We start from the raw sequence: 12,354 nt of genomic DNA, 5'->3' as shown, positions 1-12,354 counted from the left end.
TAAAATGGAACAACATGGTGTAAGCTTATTAAGTCAGTCAGTTTAAAAGAAATTGCTTCAAGTAATAATAAAAAAAGTAACTCACTAAGTCTGCTACTCTGCACAAGCCATCTGAAAGCTGATCAAAGATCATTACGGTCTCCGGGCCAGGTGGCGTTGAACATGCCTTCTGGACTAGCTGTTCCGATTCTTGCAATGCTTTGTCCTGTGCTTGTTGAAATCCTTCTGGACAGCTCAGTTCTGGAACACCAAACAGACCCTGCAATGCAGAACTCAATGAAAACACATCACTTATTAACCTCCTCGATTTCTGCCCCTTTGTTTTAGGATGGAATTATCACCACGAAATTTTACCAAAATGTCCCTAGCTAGCATATTGTGGCACTTCACTAAAACGTTCCCACATGAGTGTCTTTGTAGAGAGAATAGTCACAAAATCAAAGACACTGGTATCACAAAAACATCTGCATTTCCCAGAGCAAAACCTCATTGAGGTTCTTTTAGCCAGGATTGTTCTCACCAAACGTTAAGAGTTCGACATCAAATCCTCACAAACTCTCCTCTTCCACCCCATAACCTCCTACACCATCCTTTTCTCAAAGCATTTTTTATCTTGCTTCCAAAGCATGGGCACCAGACCAATCATAGGAAGTCCATTTACATTCTGAAATGAGGGAAAACGATCCCTCTGAAGCAAAAGAGACTTACCAAGGAATGTGAGGACTAAGCAGGAGTGTCAAAACACTGAATGAGTTGGCCAGCAGCCCTAGGTATCAATGGATTGCAGGCAATAGGACAGTTGTCTCAGGCTCATTAAATGAGCTCCAAATACTGGAACCAGATCTCAAACCCAAAACTGTTATGGTATGAACAGTTTTATTCCTGAAGTTCTTACCAAGCCTGGCCCTGTCCAACAGGGCACGGTGAACACACTGGCTTGGGCAGGGTAGACACAGACAGCAGGTACGTTCTGCATTTGTGTAGGAGAGTTAAAGAGGTCCTACTGCAGATCAAACAGAATTGCTAACACTACCTGCTAGAGAAGTTCCATGATACAGACCTACAACAGTAAAAAAGTTTCATTAAAGATAAAACAGCATCTCCGCAAACAATATACTCCCTTTGCAACTGCCCAACTGCAACATGAGTGTCTCCTTACCTCCTAACTACAGCATCTAACAGTACAAGGTACATGATTTCAAATAACATCTATCCCTTCCCAAATTTAACCTCAGCATCTAAAAATCGCAATCTGGATTTGAAAATCTGCAGGCCAGTGACTTACAATGCACCTTCTGCAAACCCTTTGTTTTATAGCTGTCAGTTGCAGGTTTGCATGTAGCTTACAAGTATTTATCTAAAATAAAATAAAAAGTTGTAATGTGACAGCTTGTCTGTAAAAGTATATATTCTGAAGCAAAAGCATCCCCTAAAGTAAGTATTTGGGACATTCAGAGTTGCTTTTTCCTATTTTCTTTCTGTCGCTGTTGCTAAAACTGCCTTTTTTTTTTCCTAATGCTCTTACTATAAGCTGACCACCCTAAGAGAGAAACCCTTTCCTCACACTTCCCATGTTTTAATTTATTATTTGGGAAGAGGAACTGGACTGAAATGAACATTGAAAAAGATATTTTTATATATATACATGTGTATATAAATACATGCACACAAACGTAAAGATACATGTACGACACCACCCTTCAATAATGCTTGCTGTATAACAGACTCAAGACTGTCCCTTCACTCAGATTCCCAGCCAGCTGATGCAGTGTCCTGCAATGTCCCAGAGAGCTCCTGGCCTTCCTGCTGCCCTGCGTCACCATTCACTCTCCTGCACAGATAGTCCTCTGTGAACAGGACGTATCTTCTCTTAAAGATAAATTAGCCATGGAGCTCCTCTTCCATATGACACCAAGTTTGACATAAAAATTAAAAAATTACAAAAAAATGAAGCCTAGTGCAGGTCTCAATGTTCTTTAATGGCACGGCTGCAGAGCTGCAGCATTATTCTCTTTGCTTGGCCTCAGCATTTACACCCTACCTGTCACAGCCTCTTTGCAAGCCTGAAATATGCATCTCTATTCCCAAAGAACTCTACATCCTCTCCATGGGCCAAGCGAATCCAGAAGTCATTCCCTAGATCAGGCAAATGCACAATATTTAACTGGATTATTTCCTGGAGCAAGACTTACACCAGTGTGCTTGCAGAGGCAGGAGAGCCAGAAGAAAAGTTTCCCAAACAGTGGTGGATTATAACAGAGGTCAGATTTGCCCTCACTGAATCCCTTAGTCCCAGAGCTCAACGGCTTCACCAGCCTGGGCACCATGGCAGGAATAGCGAAGTCAGCAGACTAACACCTGGATTTTACAGGTTAAGTATTCTGCGCGCACTGTGCCATTGAAAGTACACATCTTGCGCTGTCCAGGAACTTGTTTACGATTCCCAGGACTCTCATCAACAAACGTACCCGACCCACCCTAAAAAGAAATAAATGAAAAAGCCCAAGTGTCACCAACCCAGCAAACCAATGCTTTTTTGGCACAAGCAACTGAACGTCAAGAATGATATCCACGCAAGAGGATGTCAGCGGTCTCGTTGATTTTGAAGCACTGCCAAAGTGCATTGCCATGACACTGACAGATTAAAAAAGACACAGCCAGGTAAGAGCTGGGAGCAGAAGGGGTAATGCATATGTATACACATATGGTCTCTACTGAGGCTCTAAGCAAATGTTTCAATAAACAAGGCCCTGATTTTCGAACTCTTGTGTGTCCAGAACACAGAATGTTTTGGTTCATTAGAACCAAATGGTTCATTAGAACCGAAACAAACCCTTACAAAGATGTAACCGCCCAACCTTCTGGTAACTGCCCGGCTGTTCCCGCCACCGCTACTTAAACGTTTTAAAATAAAAAACTGCCCACAAGAAAAGCAAAGCGCATGGCTGCCGGCAGCCAGGGCCGCCTCCTGCCCGCCGCAGGCCCTTCCCCTTCCGCCGCTCACCGTCTGCCTGCCCGCCGCGCTGCCGCGCAGCTGCTGCTGCTGCTGCTTCGCATCGAAGGCAGCGCCCACCGGGCACCAGCTGGTGCTGACGGCCCGGCGGCCCGGCCCCGCCGCCGCCCGGCCCCGCAGCGCCCGGCCCAGCGCCGCCGGCAGCGCCCGCCGGCAGCCGGCCAGCATGGCGGAGCGGCGCGGAGCGGGCCCCGGCAAGCGGCTCAGGCGCTCCCAGCTCGGCCGCGACCTCCGCGTGTCCGGGCCGAGGGGAGGAGGAGGCGGAGCGTCGGCGGGTACAGCGCGGAGGGAGGCGGAGCTCCCTGACCCCCGCCTCCCCTCAGCCCTCTGGCGGCTCCCCGGCCGTTCCGGGGCGGAGGCGCCCTTGCGAGCGGCGGTGGCGCGGCCCGGCCCGGCGCTACGGGGAAGGGAGGGACCCGGCGGGCTGGCCGCGCTCTGCCGCAGACCTGCGGGGTCCTGGCGGGCGCCGGAGCCGCGGTGAGGGGAGGGACTGAAATTTCTCCTACGTGTTTTCCAGTTAAACCCGTGTCCATTTTAAAGCGTTTCTTGGTTTAGATGCTTCTGTGACACGAACTTACGTCCTGTGGCTTACGGGGAAAAATCTCTTACTGAAAATTCACATAACCCTTTCCTCTGTCTCAGTGTCCTGGTACCTCCCCCACTGTAATTCAGCTGACACGAGAAGCGCAGCTGCTTTTCCTCGCCGGGTTCGTTTTGGGTCTGTGATCCACACTCGGGGTTCAACAGCTGTGGGGACGTGTCCACGTTTCCTTGCCTCCCCTGCAGCGTTGGGGGTGACGGGAAGCCAGGCCTCGTGCTCCTACATTGCATTTGCGCTGAATTTCATAATGCTGACCTGTGTCAGTTGGCATCTCTGCTTTATTCTCTTTTAAGGGGAGGGAGTGAGACTTACCAGCATCTTTTGTTATATTTTTGAGTTTCAGGGGAAAAGGGAAAAAAGAAAAAAAAAAATTCTGAGAAAATTCACAGAAATTAAAGTTTTATTGCACAGGGAATACCTCTTGATCAGTTCTCCAGTATGTCTGCTTCAGTGTTGATTAAAGATTATCTTTCACTTGGGAGAATTTGTTTCGCACCGTCTAATTCTGAAGTGCAGCAGCATTATGCTGTATTTCTGCACCAGCATTGGGTATTTGCCCACATCAGAGAATCCACGTGGCACTTCCTTCTATCGCTCCATTTCACTCTGTTTCAGACCTTCGGCTACACAGGGAGCAAAGAACCATATTTAAAAGCTGTAAAATCCGCTCAGCTGCAACAAAACTTGCTTGTGCCACAGAGCGAGCAGCCCCTGTGCAGGTATCAAACAACACTAATTCCAAGTTTAAAAATTATTTTGAAATGGTTGGATGCAAACTAACCAAGTTTCAAGTCCATCTACACATGCCACCTAGAAAGATATAAACTGGCTTGGAAGTAACTGCTGCTTAATGTTTATACAGGGACCCACATGTCGTAATTCCAGAACTTGAAATTCTATCTTTTATTTCGTCCCACTTTCTTTTAAAACATTTGTCCTTCAGAACTGGTGTACGCACCTCTGTATAACTACAATAAGTCACCAAACCAGCGATGTGTCAGGCCCGGCACTGTAGATTCTTAAGAATTGTCCTCTCCTGTGCAGAAGCCATTCCCAAAACCAACCGTCCTGCAACTGCAGCCATAAAAACGGTTTATTGCACATTAGGAATTTTTTTTATTTTGAGTTTTAAAAAACAAAGCTGACAATAGTAGATTAGGACAGTTTCATAAATAAACACCTGGTATCTTGTGACTGGGACAAGAAGGCATTTAATTCAAACTCTTCTGAGTATGGCTCTGAAGCCTTGAGCTCTGTTTTAGCAGCTGGTCATGAAAACTTCAGCACAGTACGTTGTGCCATGAGCCGTTGTGTGCGTAACAAGGCCTGGTTTCCTACAGATACAAGTAGTGTGAACCTACACCTTTCCACTGTGATGACTTCAGTAAAAAAAAAGAAAATTTACTCAACTTTTAGGGAGATGCCTAGCTGGTCCCAACCCTGCCCTGCAGTCCTACGTCTCCCTTTCAGCCCTCGGCGAACATCCCTGGATGATTTCTGTTTTCTGTTGAATCCAGTAGAAATTGGCCAGCAGATAACAACTTTATTAGGGAGGGCTGAAGGACACAGACATACAGCATTCACGGATAACGTGGAGTTACGTGGCGGGTGACGGCAGTGGCTCCAGCGGGTCAGAGGTGCTGAAGAGGAGGAACCCAGAGAAGGTGGTGTCATCATCAGCGTCTGCAAACAGCCCGTTGAAAGTCTCTCCTTGGTGAGCCTGCAGCCACACCTCGTCTCCTCCCTGTAGCTCGAGGATGGCAGCTCCTGATGCCTGGTCCTCTCCACTCTGGTACCTGTCCACCGTGTGCAGCATCTTGATGCCGTTTTTAACTAAAGCTACTCGGACATTCCTTGAGTAGACAGTGATGTGGTAGGTGAAATAGTAAACACCAGGGTATTTGCAGGTGAATTTGCCAGTAACTGAGTTGTAGTCATTTAGACTATTGTACAGCACCTTGTCAAACTTGATCGGGCGATTCGGGGTGGGAAATTTGGTGGCGATTGTAAGGCCAACACTGAAAGCACTCCTTGGCAGGACTGCTGGGGCACCTACGTTCCCCTTATCTCCTCTGTCTCCCTTCAAGCCTCTTTCCCCCTGAACTCCTGGATTACCCTGTGGCCCCAGATCTCCAGTATTACCTTTAGGACCTGGATTACCAGTCGGGCCAATCGGCCCTGGGAAACCAACTTTTCCAGGATGGCCAATTTCACCCTTTGTCCCTTTTGGACCTATGGGCCCGATGTCTCCTTTTAGCCCCTTCTGTCCTTGCAGTCCCAGCTCTCCCTTCTGACCTTTGTAACCCACTGACCCTATAATTCCTTTTGGTCCCAGTTTCCCAGGTCGTCCTCTTTCTCCTTTATCTCCTTTGTTCCCTTTCTCCTCAACAGTCCCATTGGCTCCTAAATGAAAAAAAGGAAAAAAAAAAAAAAAAAAGACACTTTCTTGTGATCTTCCACTGGGTTAGTGGGGCACAACATGAGTTTCAGCACGAAGACATCTGTGTAGGTATGTGTCACCACTGTACATACTGTGCTCACTGTACATACATTTTCTCATACATCTAAGTGCAGGATAAGCATAACATCAGAAGAACCTGCTATTGTGTTAGAAAGCAGGTGCCCTGGCTGCGAGCAGCAAGAATAAGCTCAAAGAAAGGAAGGTGTGAATTGTCTACAGGCTGATGATAGCACTGACAGCTCACATCATCTCAGGCAGAAGCAGCATCTGTCCAGACACTTGTTTTCAGCCTTTGGTATACAAAATGGGGGAGATGGTTCACAATTTAATCAGAGGAAGGTTCTATTTGGACAACACCCAGAACTTGCTTGCCATGTGTTTCTGTAATTTCTATGTGATGGAACTTTGCTTGGGTTACCTAGATTGCTACTGCAGTGCAACTAAAGGCTTTTTGTCCTTGTTATTTGCTACCACATGCTCCATTTATCCTTCATCCACTCTGGGACTGAAGCTCAAAGCTTTTGAAAATCCTCTGATTGCTGCACAAGGGTTTGAAGGTAAAGGTCTCATGATGTGAAGGGCATGTTAGCAGTTGATAGACAAAAGATACCATAATGATCACGTACTCTATCAATCAGGAAAAGCAGCTGATAATTTCTGCACAAGAGCCTCTGGCTTCTGATGTTAGGAATAATGCTGTATTTACAGTTTTACAATTTACAGTTGAGAGTATTTAACAGCAGCAATGAACCGAAAACAGGTGAGATTGTATGGTGAGCCTCTGGGAAAAGCAGTGCGGGTCCATCAGGACGAGAACACGGGAAAAGAAGGTAGCTTTGGTAATTTTAAACAACATTTGTGGCCTCATGTCTCACACTCCTTCCAGGACTGTGGTCATTTCTAATAGACTGGAGAAAAGTCTAAGCGGTGTAGAGCAGCTTGTAATTACTCCCATGCCATGCGTATACCATATGTTGTTTCTCAGGGTCAACTTCAGGATTTTGGAGAACCTGTACCCTGTCTTTGGCAGGCTTCCATGCTTTTGGATATATACATTGTCTGTGTACAATTACTCTGACGATGCACAAGTCCAGCATCTCAGAGTCACTGAATTTGTGCAGAATGATGTGATGCTACTTGCACAACGGCTGACTCCCTGCTTTTATGCACAAGTCACTCTGCACATGCACATCCATCTGACGCAGGAGACATGCTGCCTATGCATAGGCTGGCTAAATAGGTGAAGTATACAGGATCTACTGTATTTTTAGGTGGATAACTTGTGTCTTCTACAATTTCTTTTAAAAGTCCCTTTCCCTGAAATAGTATACATAGCTACAGGAGCCTCACTTTCCTGAGTTAGCTACAGATGCGGTGTCTTCCTCAGCAGCTAACGAAAGGATCAGAGACGGGAAAGGTGGGATAACAGGCTGAGTGAACAAGTTGTAGGGCATCAGAGGCAGCGGGATAATTGGAGGTGGCAAATTCCTCTTGTATTGTCAGCATATGTTTGCAGACTGTACTACTTCTGGAAAAAGGTTTTTTAACCTTTATGGTACTTTCGCTACAGCTGGAATGCATAGCACATCCAGTGCTCACGAACACAAGGGAAGCAGTTGACAGACAAATAATAAATTGAAACACTTGTTCTCTGACCTCGTTCGCCTTTCTCTCCATTTGCACCATCTTTTCCTGGCCTGCCAGGAAGTCCTGCTTCGCCTAGTACAGAAGAGAAAAACAGATTTTCATTAAACAATTAAATTACTAGAAAACTTGGGATGAATCCTTCTCTAACACTTCCTCTTCAATCCCGGCTAAACAGTAATGTAAAGAGTAGTCTTATTCCTGAATTTTAGCGGGTGCCACTGCTGGTACTTCTATCTTACGGAGAGATTGACAGAGAGCACAGAAACTCTGCTTGAGGACGGTGCTTTTTTGAGACAGAGGGAATCCTTGGCATAAAGAGGTGAGTTACTGAGATACATAGAGGAGCTATACCCTGGTCAGGACCACCAATGTGAAAACCTCTTGTCCTGTTGTTGCCTCCATCCATGGAAGATACCAGCAGGAAAAGGAGTGAGGAAGCCACATTCGGCAAGAAGCTTTGCAGGGACAGGAAGCCTAGTAGTGAAACAATGGTAAACTCCCCTCTCAAGAAGAGACATCTGCAGGGGTTTGGCCAATGGTAATGAAACATTACAGTGGAATAATATTGCCTGTAGATCTGAGGAAGGCATTCACACTCTCGATCCCTGTATCTAGCATGACAGGGACTTTCCACTGCTCTAAAGAGAGCAATTATAGACGTCATTTTTGTAGTTACATCACAGGTGACCAGGAGGTGTGTGATCAAATATCTGGATTTGCATCCGGAACGCAACAGAAGAAAAAGACTTGGAAGTTTGGATGTAACCGTATTCCAAGAGTAGCTCTCCAGCCATATGGACTGGAGAACAGTTCTTTAGCAGTTTTCTGCACAATGGGCACAGTCCATCATCTACTGAAATTTCATTGACTTGGTAAGGAGCAAAACTAAGTCTCATGTATTTAACTGCAAAGGTGTATGTATATACAATATAAAGTTACAATATAAAGAATGGTACAGTCACCCCAATTTGTTCAAACAAAGGATAGTCAGTACAGTCATCATAGTAACTTAATTTAGGAAAAAAAGTTGGGCACTTTATCAGAAACCAGTGATATCATGTGATAACTCACTGGAGTAAAGTGAGGACCTTTGTAAGATAAATGAAAATAAGCAAGCTGTAGATTTTCCATTTTTCAGATTTTCCTGGACCCCTGCATATAGAAAAAGAAGGCAGTTAATTGTATGTGCCTATTAAGAAGCTAATGGATTTTTGTTTGTTTGTTTGTTTCTAGATTTTAAAAGGTTTTGGTTTTAGCCAGGCTAGGGCACTGAAAGCAGAAGGAGCATGTAAGCCGTTGCTTGACAGAGAACTCTAAATCATTTTATTAAATAAGAGAGTTCAAAATAACTCTTTGGCAATCACTGAGGTAAATACGTAAGTGGGTAGACTTGTCTTTCAGTGGTCCAGGGCAGGCCATAAGCAGTGAATAACTCTTCATTGCACAAATTATAAGTGCTGGTTATTTTTCAGCTGATCTAGTTTACTGTGTAGCCACACAAACAGTTGTCTTCTGTAAGAGAGAAGAGTCAAGTGGTAGGAGAAGGATCTGGCAAAGGAACCTGCCTATGCCAGCATAGCTGTCAAAGAACCGCACATCAAACTACACCTTCAACACTGATTCTGCAGCATACACTGTCTGCGGAGCATATACTTCTCTCGTGGAGCAGGTGATACATTAGCTTAGCAACCCGGTCTGTTACAGGCAGACATTTCCACTACCTTGAAAGACGTAGTAAAACACTTTAGCACATTTTAAGTTAATTTCTTTTAGACTGTTGACCTCAGTTTGGTTTATGTACTAGATTATATACTCCACTGAAAAGAGCTATGATTCACAATCCTTAAGATCAGCACTTGGTAGAAGGGTTTATCTGATAAGTACAAGTTTGATCCGGATTGATTTGTGCAGCTGAGTTATAACAGTGTTTGTGACAGGTTTATGCATTAAGCCATAATGCTACCTGCATGATGCCACACAAGAGCTGACCTAACATAAAGCCTGTTGGGAAAAAGTTCCCCCCCAAAATTTTGTGAACAAATTTGAAGCAGCAGATTTGCACTTGTCCTGTGCTTTGCATTCTGGGGTTGTGACACTTCACATGAAGTGTTATATGTCACATGCCCACAGATTTATCACCTTGTGCAATCCTGGCCTTGATATTCCAGCATGGATGGAAGGCCCATCATTATCCTGACGCTTAAAGTACTATGATGGGAATTATTAGCTTTAGGGTGCTGAGAAGATTACCTCTGTCTTCAGTATCACACACAAATCTCTATTATAGCCTGTTAGAGCAGACATGAATCCTACACTGTTTTTCAATAGTCTCCATTCCTGAACTTCCCTCTAGTGGCTCTTGAGTTACAGCAAGTAGGCACACTCAGAAGCAAGTCCTACAAATGTAAAATTTAGATAAGAAAATCTTCTTACCACTGCACACTTCTTATTACACTAAACAAGGTATCAGTTGTTGGGTTTTTTTTTTACTGGGCTTGAAGGTGTTTACAGAAATATAGTTGCTATCTTAGAGATGTAGGAGTAGGTTTACAGGGTTTAAAATTTTCAAATAGACATGAAAATATTCCCAAAATAGAAGGTAAAGTGTGTCTTCTTTTGTTTTTATCCCATGGACCTGGTCTCTCCATAACATTAGCTATCTTGCTTTCATTATTAGGTATTATTTCTTTATATTTCCTTCTTCAAACAAGTAAATGACAAATGCCTGAAATGTTTTCTGAAGGCTAGGCAGAATAATCCCGTTAATGCAGAGTGACTACAGACAACTTCAGGAACTAATGGCATTGCATTTGATACATGAAGTGATTCATTCTGAACATAGTACCTGTATCTCCCTTGTCGCCTTTTGAACCGTCACGTCCATCACGACCAGGTATGCCATTGTGCCCAGGATTGCCAGGGATGCCAGGATACCCTTGGGTACAGACGTCTTGTTTTTGTGTTTCTGCTGTGCTGACTACAATAGCCAGCAGTATAATCCAGCTTTTCATTCTTTAGATAGGTTATATGACTGTGGCTGAAAGATTTAAGAAAGCAAAAGTACATCTGCCTAAGTCTACCTTAGAAGGGGATGCAGGGTCAGGGAGGGAGGAAAAAAAGGAAATGGGTTTTCACCGTGTCTATTGTTTTGTTTTGTTTTATTTATAGGTCTCTATATAGCATTAAGTACCATCCTGGAGACTACTGAGTGCTATTTCAAATAATTATTTAATGGGAATACCAGCCATAGCGTCATTATACATTTGAAACATTAACTCAGCTGTACACAATTTAAAATATTCCCTAATCCCCTGTGATTTGGAGCATCAGGTTCTGTTTCATATTTTCTTATGCAGTATGGCTTGTGGAAATAAGCGACTGCAAAGGGAAATTTTGATGCAGGTGGATGGTGAGCAGCTGAAAGGCACAAAAGCTCTGAGGAGGTTTAGAGCTACCCTTGATGTCCTCAGGATTTAGCCAGCAAACAAGGAAACAACAGCTCAGTGTATCCCATAGAGTTTCACACTGTTCTATTTAAACCATGAGTGCATTGAGAAGGCCCAGATTTCATGGATTTGGCTGAACTTATTTCAAGATCATAATAAAAAGGCAACTCAGGCAAAAGTGATCTCTCCCCCGCCCCACCCCAGCAATTACAGCAAGGAATATACAGTTACAGCAGCTATATGCCAAAGAACTTCCAGTGACCTGTCTCACTTCAACCAAACCCACGAAACCCCAATGTCTGGCAAGCTTACAAGCAAGTGTGCTAATAATAATGTTGTTGCTGTCCTAAGCTCAAAATGACAGTCAAAATTTCAAGTCCTGGGGGGTGATTCAGGTAGGACCAGTGATCCCGCATTCATACACAAGGATTCATACGTCTGTTTCTCTGAGTGTAGTTTTGCTTACATAACATACAGGCATACTCCGTGTTCAGAAATCTCTTTGTAAACTCCTCTAGCCAGAACAGTGCCCAAAGAGGAGCTATTTCATGGCCATTGCTGCCTTTCAGAGCCATGCAGAAGCCTGTCAACATCTTCCAGCTTCCTATTTCAAAGACTTCCTACCAAATGGCACCTTATGCATTTGGAGTCTGTAAGGAAACCCTTCTTCTCTCTGATCCCCAACCTTTTATCAGTGTTGGCCATTAATAACCCAGTATCTATCTAACAGCTTCTTAAGGGAAAAATAATATAATGGAGCCAGTCAAACAGCTCATAGCCAAGAAGAAGCAGAGGTCTTAACGCCCACTTCTCCACCCACATTTCTCCATGCACCTACTTGTGACTGCACAGTTGTACTTCTCATCTCCCAGGAGGTGGCTCTGGTGCCACAGCAGGTGAGCTAGGGCGATTCAACCCCCTAATTCAGCGCAAAGCAATCATCTTTTTCTCTTGCTTTTTTTTCGTTGGAGTTAGTCGTCTACTGGGTTAATAAGTTGAATGACCTCAGAGGGGGTCAGAGCTAGAGCAGAGTGAGATGAGGGCAAAGATGTGAGGGATCAAGTTTTTTGGCAAAAACAAGTCTTTAGTCTGGTTCTCCCCCTTCATGTAACTATGCTACTTAAAGTCCAGCTTTATATTTACCCTTTCATTAGAGTGTCCCTCCTATATAATGTCTTTTAATATA

General features: G+C 44.3%; 2 protein-coding genes across 9 annotated transcripts in view; both read right to left on the bottom strand.

The window, feature by feature from the left end:
• The window catches only part of MIPEP (mitochondrial intermediate peptidase), a 99,179-nt gene extending 95,998 nt beyond the window's left edge, over positions 1-3,181 (bottom strand). For 6 of the 8 annotated variants that reach the window (XM_075139919.1, XM_075139915.1, XM_075139920.1 and 3 more), the window contains exons 1-2: positions 3,005-3,181; positions 86-259 (exon numbers count right to left, since the gene is read on the bottom strand). In XM_075139919.1, coding sequence (XP_074996020.1) covers positions 86-259; positions 3,005-3,181 — 351 coding nt within the window. Of the gene's footprint in view, positions 1-85; positions 260-708; positions 855-2,192; positions 2,396-3,004 lie in introns of those variants that run through there. The other 2 variants (XM_075139918.1, XM_075139923.1) reach the window with 2 other exon arrangements.
• A 1,989-nt stretch (positions 3,182-5,170) lies between these two features.
• Positions 5,171-10,748, bottom strand: LOC142077882 (uncharacterized). Its single transcript, XM_075140170.1, has 3 exons — positions 10,568-10,748; positions 7,732-7,794; positions 5,171-6,017 (listed from the first exon to the last, which is right to left on the bottom strand). The coding sequence occupies exons 1-3, from the start codon at positions 10,731-10,733 to the stop codon at positions 5,212-5,214; spliced, it is 1,035 nt and encodes a 344-aa protein (XP_074996271.1). The 5' UTR covers positions 10,734-10,748; the 3' UTR covers positions 5,171-5,211.
• Positions 10,749-12,354: the final 1,606 nt, after the last annotated feature.

The sequence above is a fragment of the Calonectris borealis genome, chromosome 1 (genome assembly GCF_964195595.1).
Source record: "Calonectris borealis chromosome 1, bCalBor7.hap1.2, whole genome shotgun sequence".
Lineage (NCBI taxonomy): Eukaryota > Metazoa > Chordata > Aves > Procellariiformes > Procellariidae > Calonectris > Calonectris borealis.
Note: the sequence above shows the minus strand (reverse complement) of the source record. Positions and strands in the feature narration are given on the sequence as shown.

Coding starts and splice junctions, on each gene's coding strand:
- LOC142077882 (XM_075140170.1), bottom strand. CDS start 10,733: ATGAAAAGCTGGATTATACTGCTGGCTATTGTAGTCAGCACAGCAGAA. Junction 7,795..10,567: donor AGGCGACAAGGGAGATACAG/GTACTATGTTCA, acceptor CTTCTGTACTAG/GCGAAGCAGGACTTCCTGGC. Junction 6,018..7,731: donor TGGAGAGAAAGGCGAACGAG/GTCAGAGAACAA, acceptor TTTTTCATTTAG/GAGCCAATGGGACTGTTGAG.